This window comes from Pseudorca crassidens, chromosome 7 (assembly GCF_039906515.1).
Source record: "Pseudorca crassidens isolate mPseCra1 chromosome 7, mPseCra1.hap1, whole genome shotgun sequence".
NCBI lineage: Eukaryota > Metazoa > Chordata > Mammalia > Artiodactyla > Delphinidae > Pseudorca > Pseudorca crassidens.
In genome coordinates, this window is record NC_090302.1 from 92,434,597 (window position 1) to 92,450,655 (window position 16,059).

Genomic DNA, 16,059 nt, shown 5'->3' on the forward strand with positions numbered 1-16,059 from the left:
AAAAATAGAGTACTACATGCATTTCTAAGAAATAAACATTATTTTCTTCATTCTTCTAAAACAAATATAAATAAAAAAATATAATTTGTGATTTTCAAGCTAATGAACACCTAAGAATGAAATTTGCAAATCTACTTGTAGAATGTATAATTCTTTTGTTCAGAGGCAATGACCTTACAAAAGAACAAAACTTCTCAAACATTTCCCCATTTAGAGTAATGCTGACAATGAGTGTCTGGTGGATATCAGAGGGGCACAACTGATAATATATTTATCATGCTGCCAGTTTGCTAAGTGGTTTCATATTCACTAAGAAAGACTTGTCAATGGATACTGAAGAATAGATGTGAGGTCTCTGTGAGGTCTTTGTGCCAAGTCTCTGTGTGGTCTTTGTGCCAAGTCTCTGTGTGGTCTTTGTACCAAGTCTCTGTGTGTTGTCTCTGGGTGAGATCTCTGTGTGAAGCCTCTGTATGAGGTCCCTTTGGAAGGTATCTCTGGGAAATCTGTTAAATCTGTGCTAGGTTTCTGTCTGAGGGTCTGTGAGGCAACATGAGGTCCCTCCCTGTGTGAGGTCTCAGTATGTGATCTCTGAGAAAGGTGTTTGTGTGAGAAGTCTCTCTTTAGAGGTGTGTCTGTGAAGTCTTTGTGTATTGTCTCTGGGTCTCTCCATTTCTTTTTTCTTTTGGTCTCTCTATTTCTTGTCTTACTGTACCTTATGGAAGACGGAGCAGCAAGAGAAGTACAAAGGGACTTGCTTCTTTCTGTTTTCTTATTGTTCCATCAGCATCACCTGTCTGTGGCACTTCTCCCAGCAGGAGTCAGGGGGGTCCAAGTCCAACTTCCCCATATTCCCAGAACTCACTTCTGGGTGTCCCTGAGAGGACCCAGCAGCAGCCAGGCTCAGGTCACAGCCCTGTCAACTCTTTCCTCTGGGTACCGACCCCTCCCACAAGTCCTGGCTCCACTCTCACTGCTCTGCCCATTCTGGAGGCTGCCTTGGGAATTGGGGCCCAGAGGTAGGGCCTGGCTCCAGGGAGAAACCAGGGGTGTCAGCAGTCCTGTGCTCACTCTGCCCCCTCCACCCCAGGTCCCAGCATTTCCACATGTTGAGGGGCCTGACTAGTATGGGGGATGGTGTCCATTTCTGTTGTCATCTGGATCAGGGGCATCAGCTGGAACAGAAATCTCCACAATGGGAAAGACACCACCTGGAGCTGTGTCCACCATGCGCCCTGCACATGGCAGAAAGTGCCAAATCACTCTAGAGAAATTCTTCCTCATCTCCCTGCTTTTCCATATGGATGGGGGTCAGGAGACAAGAAAAGCTGTGCTAGAAACAGATCAGTGGAACACTCCTGGATTGCACCCTGCCCCATCCATTTTGCACAGGTCACCTCCACACCACCACAAATCCTGTCTGATTGTTTCTTCACCTGCCAGCCTCTGGGGTGATCAAGGACTGGGAGACAGGCAAGGCTTACTACACAATCACAAGCCAGTCCCCACCTCTTCCCCTGGAGCAGTCCTTGGGCCATGTGTTTATGTGAAGGTCACCAGACTAGGAGTCACATCCCACGTTCCCTAGTCCTGGCTTTTACACCTATTGCTAAGTTATCCTTTCTAAAAGTCAAGAGGTGATGATGTGTAAGCTTATTAAATATAGTATTAAGAGATTAACCTTCCCTGATTTGCTTTACTTCTATAAGTTTGACCTTCTGTTTTGACCTAAAGGTGGTTTCTCTAGGTCTGTGATCTTAGAGTTGGAATAGGGTAGAGACCCTGGGGTGGGGCTATGATGAGCTACTGGACCCTTAACTTTTCCTCCCCTTTAGGCCTTTAGATGGTGGCTGTATGTCAGGGGGCTGCTCTTTCACTGCACATTTATGGGAATATGGTACCACTTTGCCTCCTTCCTTGGATCCAATGTTTTTTCTACACCTACATCCCACCCTAAATTCACAGTGTTTGACCATCAGATAGTTACTACACACAGTCACACCCCTATTCCATTCATCCAAAACTCCTTCTCTGGGGTTAACATAGAGTGGAAGGTAGGTGACCCATGAACATAGCCATTCATTTATATGGGACTGGGCTCAACACAGCCCTCAGCAGCCTCCCTGATACTCCCCCCACCTACACACACAGAGCTCGAAATGCCATCCTTGCTGCTGCTCTAAAGTGTAGGAAAAACAGAGGTGGGGGAGGGTGATGCTGTACATTTTTTTATGGCTAAGCTAAAAGGGGTTCATAGGGCATATCTCAATCCCAGCCTTAATCAGAGAGAGAAGGAGCTCTTAAGAGCAGATGTTGTATATTGCCTACCAAGAGATCCAGGGGCAAGATTTCTCCTGCTTCTGAACTCAGAGCCCATACTCTATTCTCCCCAAACTTCCATCCACTTGGCTCTGACACTTCCTGGAGCCTGAATGGGAATGTCCGGCCCTATCGTGTAAACCTATCCACTACAGTTGCATAAAGTTCAAAGTAGCAGAGAAGAAGGAGAAAGACTGGTTGAACCAGATCCTTGGGTGTGGGCTTCATAGGTTTTTCCCATCTCATTGTTAGAGTAGCTTTGGTTTGTGTAATGACAGTATTATAAGGTGCAATGAAGGGACACGAGACAAGGAGCAAGCTTGTGATGCTACTGTCAACCTCCCTCCATGCCCCTCCCTTCTAGAAGACAAAGTGCACAGCACAGACAGCAGCCATTACACTATGCTCTTATGAGAAAGAAAGAAAAAAATATATATATATGTATCGGGGAACATTAAATATGTTGGATGTGCTAATGAGAAAATCATTTTCTCTACATGGACTGAATTTTTACTTGGAGACATGTTTTCCTACTAAAGGGAAGACTAAAGAAGGATTTTACTGTTGACCAGGCAAGACACCTCCCCAAAGATGACAATGCCTTGGACAGTGTTGATGGCGGGCTGGGGTACCTGGAATCCTTGGCCCATACTGACAGGTACTAACTGGAAACAGACTCTTCTTGGAGGGCGAGGATGGGAGGCACATTAGGCCCAGCTGCTCATCGTCGAATCTTACACTTTTCAAACTATGTTGGTGTCTGACTTCCCTTTCCCTGATAGAACAACTCTGGCCCTTGGAGGTGGCTTGATGACTGCAGGCTATATAACCCATCATTCTCCCTTGCTCTGGGTAGGAGGTAAGCCTATGGTAGCAGAAACACCCACATACTGGGGCTTGGAATTCCTGTTTGTGTTCATTTAACTTTGTGGCACGAAGTCCATGGTGAATTGCTATTTTTTCTTCTAGGATCTGTCCAACAGCTGTCATGAGTGCCTGACCCTCAGCAGTCTCACTCTTCAAGATTGATCTGCTTTTGACTGATCTGTGACTCTGGGCAGTGGCTGATATGGGCTTGAATTTTTGCAGAGCATCTCGACCATTGAGTTTTTATTGGGGAAAATCCACTTTAAAAATAGCCTCATCCTTTTTCTGAAGAGGCTTTCTGGAGGGCTATGTTTCTTCTCTGGCATGAACTGGAGACATTTGCTCCCAACAGAGTCTGTTATTCCCCTGACCTGGGCAGGGTGGCTCATACTTCCAGCTTGAGAGGTCCCTAATTCTTTAAACCCTTCTTCATGCTCTCCTGGTTTATGCTTCCTACAGTCCTCTCTTTTGTAAGCAGGGGCAATCATCTTGCTCTGGCTCTTCCATGAGTCCTGAAGTTTTGGGCTCCTGATGCCCTAGGTTGCTCCTTTGGGCTTCCATAAGACCACTTGGCTCCTGGGAAGCTAACCTGTCTCTGGTGGGGACTCTCTGGGGATGGCACTGAGGCACCTGAGAAGCCAAGTTGTCTGCAGCAAGGAACATGTGTTTGGGAAAGTCCTGAAGCTGGTTGTCTGATTGTACCTTTACTTTGGACTTAAACTCACTAGCAACCTCCATGTTAAGGCATGGCTCACCTGGATGTTGGAAAACAGACATTCTATGTAGTAGGAAATTTTAACTGGTCCCTGGTACCTCTAAACTCCTCATATGTACATATGTGGTTTGGAATTTTGTCAACACTTTGGTTTCCAAGATAACACTAGACTGTGGTTGAAGAGCAGGGGACTCCTTGGCCTCCACAACTCCCTGGCCTCTTCACCTCTCAAAGATTGGGATCCTAAGTTCACCTCCATCACTGTTACCCTATGGCAGGGGTCTCGTGAGGCCTGGCCACCATTCTCCTCTCTTGGCTCATTCCTGACCATTTCTGAACTTGGACCTGGCTGTCCCTCTTGACCCATTTCACAGTCTCACTCTTCCAGGTTCTGCCCACAAGGCTGAGTGTGAGGGATGGAGAAGGTGGCCTGCCCTCCTGTCCAGTCAGAGAAGCCTTTGAGGGCCCATGGTAGTCACCAGATGGAATCCCTCTCAGGGCACTCTGGATTTCCTTACACACAAGTGAGGGGACAAGGAGAGGCCTCATCAGGGTAGGAACTGACTCTCCTGTTATCACCTCCTCTCCTGAATTAGCCTGAGGAGGTTTTCCCAGGAACTCAGCAAACTTGACTGTTGAGTGGGACCCAGATACACAGGTGGCTGAAGGGAAAAGGCAAACTGCAGAATGGTGGAGGGTTGAAACTTTTTCAACTTAGATTTAGGGGCTTGAGGACCTTGAGGGGTAGGGTCCACCTGTGCTTTACCAAAAACCTTATAATATGTGCTTCCAGCACCTCTCGAGTGTCTGGATCAAGGAAGGAAACCCTACAGGAGGTGTTCATACAGGGTTCCCAACCCTTCAAGATTTCTGGTTTCCATGTGAATATTGGACTTGGGAGAAGCATGCTCGAGGACAAGGCAGGATTGATGCACATTCACAGGAATCAAACCCTCATTGATCTGCCCCAACTTTTTGCCCAAATGGCCTTTCAAAATGTTTTCTAGATTCTTGTCTAAGCTCCTTAGTAAATCAATTCCTGAGTCACTCCTCAAGAGCCTCAAGTCACTTTTTGACTCCTCAGAGTTCACCTCCTTAAACTTCACTAGGGAGCTTTCTGAGCTTCTGGAGAGATCTTTTGGGATCTTCCCCAGAATATGTCCCAGGCCCTTACCCAGTTCCTGACTTAGCCGGAACCCCACCTTCTGTGCATCCTTGTTGCTTTCACCTGTAAACAAAGAGGGCTGTGAGGGTCCATGCTTGTCCTTTGCCTGGCATGTCCCTGGTAATTCTCCCTGAAGCTGCCTTATCTCTAAAGGCTCTTGGATCCTTTGTGGCAGCTCCCACCGGTGTTGGATGAGCCACTTTTGGAAGTGTTCTTTCAGTTGCTTCTGGAGCTCAGGACTGATTGGAAAATTCTCAGGAAGGATGGAGGCAACCCAGCTGTCCTCAGGAATGTTGGAAGTGAAGACACTAAAGAGTTCCTGAGATCTTTTGACTACAGAAGATAAAGCCCACCCATTTTCTAGTTGCTTCTGCAACAAGGACCATTCTGAATGTTGAATCCCAGTTGGGGTAAGAAATTGTACCTTATTCTGGGCTGTAGGGCAAGGTGCTCCACAGGCCCTAATCTGGGGTAGAGAAGAAGGTGGTAGGATTGGGAGAGAGGATTTGAGATGTGCCTGGGTTTGGACCTGAGCCAGAAGTGGAGGCTGGAATTGAGGTATTGTTGGAATAAAGGGTCGAGATTGGAACTCTAGATGGGACAGGGGCTGGAACTGGAAAAGCAGTGGAGATATGTTAGCTTGCATTTGAACTGGGCAGGCATTCGAAATTCCATTGAATAAGAAAGAAGGAGACTGTGGTGCTGAAAAGCTCTCGGAGATCCAGGCAGTAGCCACCAAGGATTCACTGTGCAGAGAAGGGAGACCCCAGAAAAACTGGTTATATTTCTGCTGTAGATGGTCCCCCAAGACCTTGGGATATGAGAACTGCTGAAGACAAGGCAGCTGCTCTGGTTTGTCTTTTATGCTCCAGAAAATTTGGGGGTTGTAGTGTTCTGCTCAGTACCTAGTGATTTCAGCATATTCCCCAAAGAATTCAGGTGGCAGTTTGGGCTCATTTGTTTTAGATGTGATCCATTGTTTTCTTTTTCCTTCCGAATCTTGATCTCAACTCTGTTTGTGACTTGTATCTCCAGGAGGTTCTGGTCATCAGAGTTGAGCAAAGGAGGGGTACTCAGCTCTACCTGTCTGTCTGTGGGGCCTACACAGAATGAGGCCTCTGGTGGGTTGTGGGAAAGGTGCTTTTTTTGGGACTTGCTCTGTGATGAGGTTGATAGGCACCAGGATTTGGTAGCTGCCTGCCACCAGGACAGGGCTGAAATTGGACAGCTTGAGTGGCCAAGGCCTGAGATGGCTAGGATGATGGAAGATGACCAAGGAGTATGTGGAGACATCCTCTGTGGGACAGTGCCCAGTGGTAGTACCATTGAAGAGTCACACTAAGTAAGAGTCAGAATTGAGTCTGGTGGTGGTAGGGCAGAGGAGGCTGTCAGAGGGCAGGCCTATGAATCAGGCAGACATGATGTGGGAGAGGAAAGAGCAAGTGGCAGGTGTGAAAGGCTATCCAGTGGAAGAAAAAGCTCTGGTGACTGAGAGGCACTCAGGGATGTATGTGAATGAACAGAAACTGAGGAGGTCGTTGGGCCTGGAGAAATGGAAGAGGCCAGATGTAGATGGCACTTGGTAAGAGGAACCAATAGGGATGTGGCAGGAGCAGTATCTTCCACAGGCTCCCTGCATGGCTGGTGGGCTCCAGCAGGCACTGCTTTGCACATCTCACCAGGAGGGTCTTGACATGAGAGCTGATGAAAGTTGCCCTTGCCAGGAAGCCTTCCCAGGGAGCTGTAGGAGAGCAGATGGGGCCAGGAGGGCTGGACAGGACAGGCAGGGGTGGGCACCTGCAGCCCAAGAACCCTCCTCTGCCCCCACACTGACTTCATAATGCTCCTGCTCTCCCTCACCCTAGGGCTTTAGCCATGCCCTCCCATGGCTCCCCCTCCCATGACTGGGGTCACATTATAGCCTCTGGGAGGAAGGATGACCCAGCAGAGAAGGGGAAAGATTCTTTACCTTTGCAGAAGTGAAACCAGGTTGTGAGTCCCCTCCAGTTCTTCCAGGCAATCTCTGCAAGCTGGAAATCAGGATACTGGGTCATGGCGGTGAAGGCAGAGGCTTAAGAGTCTTTCAGGAGGCTGAGTGCAATGGCCCTTTAAGGGAAATCTTTGGAGGATTAGACTCTGGAGCCCAAGTATCAGTGTCCAAGGCCACATGTCCCTGACCGTGATGGTAAGGATCACTTGAAAAGGGTTTGTCCTTTGCAAAGTGCTTCCATGTTAATTAACCCCTGTAGCCCTTACAACTGCCCTGTAGGGGAGAAAGGTCAGTGGTCATCACACAGAGGAATCTGAGCAAAGTTAAACAACTTGTCCACAGTTGGACTTGGAGGTCCCACTTCCCAACCCAGACACCAATGGCCCACCACAGTCCATACACCCCATTTCTAGGTCCTTATGGCTTCATTCTAAGCACAAATTTCTGGGAAGTATCTGGGCTCTGATCTCCTTCCAAGGAGCCTCCCCAAGGCTCTGTTTCCTGAAGAATAAGCTCTGCCACTGGCATCCTCAGAGACCGTGAAGCTGGGCCCTCAGGATTAGGAGAGATGGAAGCTAACTCTCGGGGGCATGCAGGGCTGAATGGCAAAGGCTTAGCTTTCAAAGATCTACTTTTCTTCCTACTCCTGCTCCTCCACTTCAGCTCTACTTGATGCTGAGAGATAAGAAAAAATGAGGGGCTAACATCCAACTCTCACTCTCCTCTATCTAGGCAAGCTGTGTTCATGAACAACATGACTTTCTACATTTAACTAAAACTCTGTGGGGTTTTTTCACCTTTTACTTATTTTTAAAGTGGATAACAATATTTTCAGTTTTTCTTCTTTGAAGAGTGCAAAGGATTTTTTAAGTTTTAATCACCATAGATTTCTTCTGTCACTGTTCCTCTGATCAAGAAACACACACATTCTCAGACTTAAATGCTCACGTGAGCTTTGTCAGATAGGATTCTGCTTCCCAAGGCCAGACCTCCACTCCAGCCTCTTCTCTCAGGCTCTCAGGGGCTCAGCATTGCCTTTAGATCAGCCCCAAAACAGAGGAAGGTCTCACTTGAGACACCCGCTGTGGGAAGGTGGCTGGTGAACCAGGGCTCAGGGATCAGCCTTCCTGCAGAGACTGAACTCTTAGTAATCCAGTCCTTGACCATTAGTCACTGCATTTGGGACTTGCCCTGGAACCCTCTACCATACCTGAACTCCTGGTCTAAGATCTTGGGCTAGAAATCCTCATGCCCACTCTAACCCCTCTCTGGCCTGCCTTTTCCCTAGAAGGATGATGTTCTATACTTTTCTGAGAGTTCCCATCTCAGGAGTATCTCTAGGTGGTTTAGAAAAGTGGAAATAAGAATAAGAAAAAAAGAGATAATCTCTGCTGGGATTAAGCCAAAGGTTTCTTACCTTCCTGATGTTTCCATGTTTCCTAGGTGGTGCTAAGAATGGATTACTCTGGAAGCAGGGGAGTAACATTAGGTAAAGTCCCAGTCCACACAGGAACAGCAAGGATGATATCAATCACCCAGGCAGTCCGGCTGGATCTCAGCCAGATAGCAACAATGTTTTTCAAAAAAAAAGAGATTCTCCATCTTCTGAATTGCATTGCTGCCCTCAGGCAACAGAGCACTGGGAGTTCACTTAATGGCAGAAACCCAGGCCTGCATCACAGAGCTGTGGCCTTGTCACAAAGGGTTCTTGAGTGTGGAGGAGGGAGCAATAAGAGAAATAGGCTGAATCACTGCCCCTCCTTCCCATCCAACCCCACAGACACCTGCACCCTCCTGGGGCTTCCAGATCCCTCCTTCCAACTACTCTCATTCTGTCAGAGAGACCTTAGCCAATTTTCTATTCATTCCATCTGGAACCTGGTGGCTTCATCCATTAGAGATCTTTACTTGAGGCCCACCAATTTTATAACTCTTGAAAATCTTAAGTTGACCCTGGAAGATTGGCTATTTCACAGAAATTTTTACACTCAGGATTTCCTTTGTCCTCAGCTCCAACTTTCCCACATCATTTTTATGTCTTGTATAAACCCAGGGATAGAACTTGAATTTCTTTTACACTTATTTAGTTTTGTGAATTTTGAATAGTGTATGTTTTGCCTCATTTTCTATCAGAGGGAACTACACACAAAAATTAAAATAATTTATTTTTCAAAATTCATAAGTATGAAAGAATTATAAATAGTTATGTAATAGGGAAGAACAAATCTGACTCCACATTAGATCTTTTTTACTTTAATCTTTATGCTTTGTTGCCCGAGCGAACTCTGTCCATCCCTGTGACCCAGTCTGGCTCTGCACTTTTTGTAAAACAATGTTGCCTATAGCCTGAAATATACAGGATAGCCTATTTCTAAGGCTCTGACTTTTAAGAGCCCATTCATGGAGATTAAAATTTGCAGAACAGAGAATAATAATTGTTTTGTTGGAGGTTTACAGGAACATGTGACCTGACCAGGATCTGACCCATCTAGCCAGCTGCTAGAACAAAGGATCCAACACCAAGATATTTGCAACAATTAGCCATGCCCCTCCCTCACCTTGCTTTTAAAAAGGCTTTGCTGAAAGGCTTCAGGGAGTTTGGGTTTTTTCCTGGGCATGAGCCACACGTCTTCTTGCATGGCACTGTGTAAACCTTTCTCTGCTCCAAACTCTGATGTTTCAGTATTTAGCCTCACTGTGCATCAGGCACACAGACTTGCATCTGGTAACAGTTAAACCTTCAAATGATATTTTTGTAAGTTTGTAGCGTTTATAATTCTGGAGTTAGTAAATCTTTAAACTGCACAAAAACTTTGGGGACACACGCACATACACACGTACTCATTTTCCTTAACCAATCTAGTACTTTCAAATCCAATAATCCATAATTTTCTACTTAAAAAAATCTTTCATATGTTGTCTCAACCCAATTTCTTAGTTTGCAACGATAAGACAGTCCCCACTCTCCAGGTAAATTTTGAAATATGTGGTCTTAATCCATTAGGGCTGCTATAACAATATACCATAGACTGGGTAGATTAAAAACAACAGACATTTATTATCACAGTTCTGGAGGCTGGGAAGCCCAAGATCAAGTCACCAGCATGGTCACCTCGTAGTGAGAGCTCTCTTCCTGGTTCACAGCTGGAGCCTTCTCTCTGTATCCTCATATGATGGAAGAAGGCTAGAGATATCGCTGGAGTCTCTTTTATAAGGCACTAAGCCCATTCATGAAAGCTCATAAGCACTTTTCCATGACCCTGCCTCCTATCTTTAAGAGTTAGGATTTCAACATGTAAATTTTGAGAGAACCTGAACATTCAGACATGTACACTCATACTATACCCAGAAGCTAGGAATGGGTTAGGGTGAGCCAAGGTCCTGACCCTAAAGGGCTGTAGGGTGAAGAGTAGGACTAGGGGGTCAAACCCTTGGGGCTAAGCCAGGTCTTGAGCAGCCTCTTCATATAACCCTAGTGTGTTATGTATGTATTCTCTTTTCTGAGTGTGCCTTGCCTTCCCTGCCCCATTCTCCCAGGCCCCTGAAGCTTCAAGTCCAGCCTGAACCATATAGAAAGGGAGCTTTGAGTCTTACACAAAATTCCCTTATGACACCACCCTCTATCCTTTAGCAGTAACACAAGATTCACTGAAGGATTTGCATGGTAAATTTGTCTTAATGCCCCATGAGGGCTTTAAAATAATGTGTATTCTCTGCTTGTTGGTCATAATTTTATACAGTTTTAGTGGGAACGTGGGCATGTGAGTTTATTTGGCTATATTGTCATGAATGTGCACTTTCACAAACATATCTTCTACATCTACTATTTTTCTTACAATCTTTTCCTCCCATATGATATTCTCACCTTAATTCAACCTTTTATCAAAATTTAGATTTAGGTCTGTCACCGGGTGGACATGCTTTGTAATAAAATAGCTTCAACTGAGGAGGTCAGTGGAAGGCCTGGACCAGCTATCTTGGTTCCATGATAGTAAGCAAAGGATCACAAACTACCATGTTAAACTTAAGCACAAAGCAAAGTTTATTTAAGCATATGTACACTCTCAGAGAGGGAGAGAGAGAAGGAGAGAGAAAGAGCAGGCTATTTCTGAGAACAGGCTATTTCAGTGAAGTGAAGCAAGTCCAAAGCAAAGTATATCGAAGCAAAGAAAGGTACACTCTCGGGGGTGGGGGTGGGGGTGGGGGTGGGGGTGCTGTTTCTGCGAATTGAAAGCAGCATTCCTATAAAGGCTTAAGAGCGCTTTTAAGGAGCATTTTGCAGGGAGGTGGGGGTGAGTGACAAGGGATCATTATTTGATTGATAGTCCTGAGCTATGTAACAAGTTTTCTTCTGAGCATGCTCTCATCCTTGAATCCCCAAGAAATTCCTACTGGGTGGGGGGAGGGGCAAAACCACATGTAATTTATTGTAATTATGGTATAATGAGTTTGGATTTACTATAGGTTATACGCCTCTCTGGTCTGGGCATGCACAGCCTGGAGAAGTCCCCTCGTGTTACTGTGCCTCTCTTTATCAGGATAAGCTGCCCACCACACGACCATAGTTTTGCCCGTTCTGGGTGGAGTCAAGGGAGAGTCCCCAGATGGCTGGGTGTGACTCAATTTCTTCTTCTTGTCTTTCTCACCACTGTCACCTCCTTGCTGCTAACGTCTGACTAACTACTTAACAGGTCTTCTTTGTATTCATATTTGCTGTCTAAATTTTCTCTATTACTTTATTTTCAATATGTTTTGTTTGATGGGTTTTTTTTTGAAATTTAAAAATCTTATGATAACATTTACCTTGATTTATTTAATTGTTGTTCTACTGTTATTGATTTCTGCCATCTTATTTTATGCTTTATTTTCTACATTTTCTTTATTGTTTCTTTTTTTCCCTTCTATGGCATCTTCCATTTTACAGGTCAAGGGTACTTATGTTTGTTTGACATTTGGGAATTTTTAATATTGTAATGGTTTTATATCATGAATTATGTTAATTTTCTCCTCAATTTCTTACCTGTGGATGAAAAATGTTCCCTGCCATATCAGTAGACAAAGGATGTTGCAGCCATCAAGTCAGACATCAAAGCAGGAACCCTCAACTGTGCACCTTGAGGGGATTCGGGATGGAGAAAAACAGGGTACTGATTCTAGAGTTAAGGGGCACATCAAAGGAATGATTTCAAGAAGCCCAGATTCTTTCATCTTCTCATACATAGAAACGTGCTAAAGTCCTTAACTTGAGATGTCTAGTTTCCTTTAATTAATAGTAATCTTTTGATGTTCTGACTACCTGGTTTTTGTTGACTCCTCCCTTAGGTCTTCTGAGCAGTTCCTCAGAGTGATCTGACAGGCTGTGTTCTGGGCTTAAGTCCTCAGAAAATCTGCCAAATAAAACATAATTCTCCTTTTGGGTTGTGCATATTTTTCAGTCAGCAGTCTTGGCAACCAATGAAGGGGCCCAGAGCAGACTTTTCTTCTTTGCCTGAACTCTATGAGGATCCAGAGTCTTGGCACCAGCAGAGGCTTCTTGGGCCTGTCCACTTTCAGAGAGTCAGGACGAATTTGGGCGAGTCTCTCTTGGTTCTTGGATCTCCTGTTTTGATTGATGATCCCAAGTTTTATTCAGTGGTGTTAAACTCTTCTCGAGTAGTAGGTTATCCTTGAAACTTGGTTTCAAGAAGGAGTACCTGGGTCATCCTCAGTGAAAGACACTGGGAAGATTTTTACTCAGTTTAAACACTGAGAGCTTATCCTCTGTAGAAAAACACTGGGAAGACTTTTGCTCAAGTGGATTAGCCTCACTTAAAAGACACTGGGAAGATCTTGCTCAGTTTAGACACTGGTTTATCTTCAGTTGAAAGACTGGGAAGACTTTGCTCAGGTGAAAGACACTGAGTAAAATTTGGACTGGGTAATTAGGTGGAAGACTAACTTGTCTTACTTGAATTGGCTACTTTAATAGAGTTTGTCAAAATAAAAGTGATCTTCACAAATTGAACTCAGAATGGGGAACTTAGCTTTCAATACAAAAGAAAAAGGAACAACAGATTTCCAGCCTCCAACTTATACCCTGGCGAGGTTTATGTACATACAAAATTTACATTTACAAGTGCTTACTTACTTGGGACTTAAAGAAAATCTTGCCCTAAAATGACTAAGATAAGCCTCTTTTATTGCATATGCAGTTAAGTTAGAAAAAGCTGGCTTGATAAAAACATCATTTCAGAATTCTGACTTCAAAAAAACAAAAGGCTTTCTAGGGGAAACTTGCATTTCTCTTCCTGTGTCTTTGAAATATAAGTGTTCTATCTGATATACTTCAGTGTGTGTGTGTGTGTGTGTGTGTGTGTGTGTGTGTGTATGTTTTGAGAACTTGGTCGCTACCATCCAGAAGTACTTACATGGTGTACATTTGGTAGCCAGTCAAATACACTGGGATTCTGAGTAGTCTTTTGTCTGACTGTACCAATTCTCAGGGGCTTTTTGCCATCTTAACCTTCATTGTGTCAGCCTGTACTACAAAGATCATTACTTTCTTAAACTACTTTTGGGAGTAAATTTTCTGGATCTTATTTAGACAGCATCCTTTACACTCTTTTGTGGGGAAGCCTCTTGTGTCTTATTGGTTTGAGTCACTATTAAGGTATACCTCATTTATGGCCAGATAATGGATCCTTCAAATTGGAGAAACTTCTAAATTGGTAAATTTTTAGAGAGCTCTCATTATAAACAGCTGTTTTATTGGCTCATATGGGGGGAAAAATGTTGAAAATTAGACATATAATGGTTAACCTAAAAACTCCTTTAGTGTCAAACAAACCCCAAAAATTGGTTTGGGAAACCTTATTTGTGGTCTCTGCTTCCCCTCAATGGGTCTTACAGATGCTAATAAAAACATTAGAATAATTATTGTTAATTAGGTTAAGTAACAGGGAAAAAAACTGAAGGAACAGTCTAGAAACTTTTTCCCAACAAGGTGGAAATTTTAAAGGAACTTCTCCTAAATGAATAAGAAATCTTTAGATGGTTATTTTAAAGTGTGATAAATAAAACAGACATTAATGAGATAAATCAAAGATTGGATACAACACTACCTAAGATTGGATGGGCCAAAGAGATCTCCTACTTGTGCTCAACATTAAAGGGTCAGACCCAAACAAGTCTGCCCTATTTACTCCAGTTTAAAATATGTATACTTTATTATATATAAATTTTATACACGTAAAATTACACTGAGATACCTGACCAACAATTACTTGGGGCAAAAGTTAGACCAATTAATCAAGTTAAAAGATTGACAAAAGTGCCTGAGTCCCTTGGCTAAACCACTCTCTGGGGACCCCAGAGTCTTTCCTACAAAACAGATAAAATGGTTGGGGGACACAAGAAAGGAAAGATTTTAGAACTCCTGTAAGACCAAGACTTGATTGGAGCCTAATGGAAACTAAAGTCAAAGGTACAAAATTGATTGAATTGAGATGAAAGTTTATAAAAATTGGTATGTTTAAATGGGCATTGTATAAGATAATTACCTCTCCTTTGCCTAATTATATTGTGTGGGATAGAGATGTTTCACTGGGGACTTCTTCCCCTGTTTGATATTATAAGATGGCATATGAAGGAAATATTAATTAAACAGCTAAAGGAAACCAGTGGGATCACCTGAGCCTATACAATATAAAGTAAAAACTGAGAGCTAATATTTAAGGGATAATAAAAATAAATAATGGAGACTTTACTCTGGGTCTAACCTGTGCACTCAGAAAGAGGGTCTTTGTTGAATGCCTTATGCAAGTTTTGAAGGTATGATAAATTAAACCATAAAGTTCTAGACTATAGAATTCTGAAATTTCAGTCTAGTTGGAAATCTTCTCACTGATACAGAAAAGCAAATTAAAGAAAATGTAGTTGGGCAAATCAATCTTTTAATATTATTTAGGTGACAGGCCAGTTCTTTGGGGAATTAAAAGCAACTGTCTTTGTCTCGCAAATCGGTACAAATCAGAAACGTAAATACAGACCACAATGACCTGAGACCGAGCCTAATTAGCTAAATTAGGTAGAACCTGAAACCAAGGTTAAAAAAGGGGGAAAATGTGGCCTTTTAAAACTCAAACTGCTGATTAGTCAGTCAAGAAAACGGAGGAGTAGGAAGATGTGGGGTTCATATCTCCCCACAAATGCATCAAGAATACATCTACAAATGGAACAGTTCTCACAGAGCACCTGATAAACACTAGCAGAGGACCTCAGGCACCTGAAAGGACAAGAAATATCCCCACATAACCAGGTAGGACGAAAGAAAGAAGAAGGGAAAAGGAAGAGCAGATGAAGTGGGACGTGACCTGTGACCCTGGGCGGGGGTGGGGGGAGAGCTGAAGATGAGAAGAGGTTCCCGCATCTGGGGAAGCAGCGAGGAGAGAAGCTGGGGCAGAAGGAGAAATTTGGTGGCTCAGAGAATAGTGCAGCAACCAGTCTGTGGCAGGCAGGAGAGAGTGAGGCCTACACAAATGGTCTGGCCACAGCTCTGCATGTCCCAGCCCCTGGTGACCACTGGTGCACATGGGGGCTGAATGTTGGAATGTGGGGTTTGAAAAACAGACCCAGGAAGGGGAATGATGTTGGCTGTGAGGAGACAGCTCAAGGGGATAGGATTGAGGAGCTCCACAACAAGGAATATACCTGGAGGAAGCCCAGACCACCATAGAAGAAAAGTGCCATGATTGAGTGATGCACAAAGGGCGGGGCCACCATTGCAGCCTCTCTCCTCGTGCACTGGCCCCTGCCTCCACAGGCACTAGGAAGGGCTCCTGCCAGAGTGGCTCACATGCCCCCAGCCATCATCACCTCAGCACTCTCCCGTGTGGGTGGCCCATTTGCCCAGCTTGCCACCTTGACTACCTCCTGCCTGACAGGCTCGCACATCCCATAGCCACGCAGCACCCTCTCATCTGGGCAGCCTGCCTGCCCTGATTGCCGCCTCTACATCCTCCTGCCTGA

General features: G+C 44.4%; 1 protein-coding gene across 1 annotated transcript in view; it reads right to left on the reverse strand.

Annotated features, from left to right (window-relative positions):
• Nucleotides 1-1,119: 1,119 nt before the first annotated feature.
• Nucleotides 1,120-16,059, reverse strand: part of LOC137228404 (spermatogenesis-associated protein 31A3-like) — a 49,783-nt gene continuing 34,843 nt past the window's right edge. Inside the window, 12 exon segments of the mRNA XM_067745492.1 lie at nt 1,120-1,232; nt 2,949-3,390; nt 3,555-3,699; nt 3,701-3,938; nt 4,279-4,613; nt 4,615-4,761; nt 4,763-5,939; nt 5,942-6,804; nt 7,033-7,093; nt 7,536-7,728; nt 8,471-8,563; nt 8,565-8,607. Coding sequence (XP_067601593.1) covers nt 1,120-1,232; nt 2,949-3,390; nt 3,555-3,699; nt 3,701-3,938; nt 4,279-4,613; nt 4,615-4,761; nt 4,763-5,939; nt 5,942-6,804; nt 7,033-7,093; nt 7,536-7,728; nt 8,471-8,563; nt 8,565-8,607 — 3,850 coding nt within the window.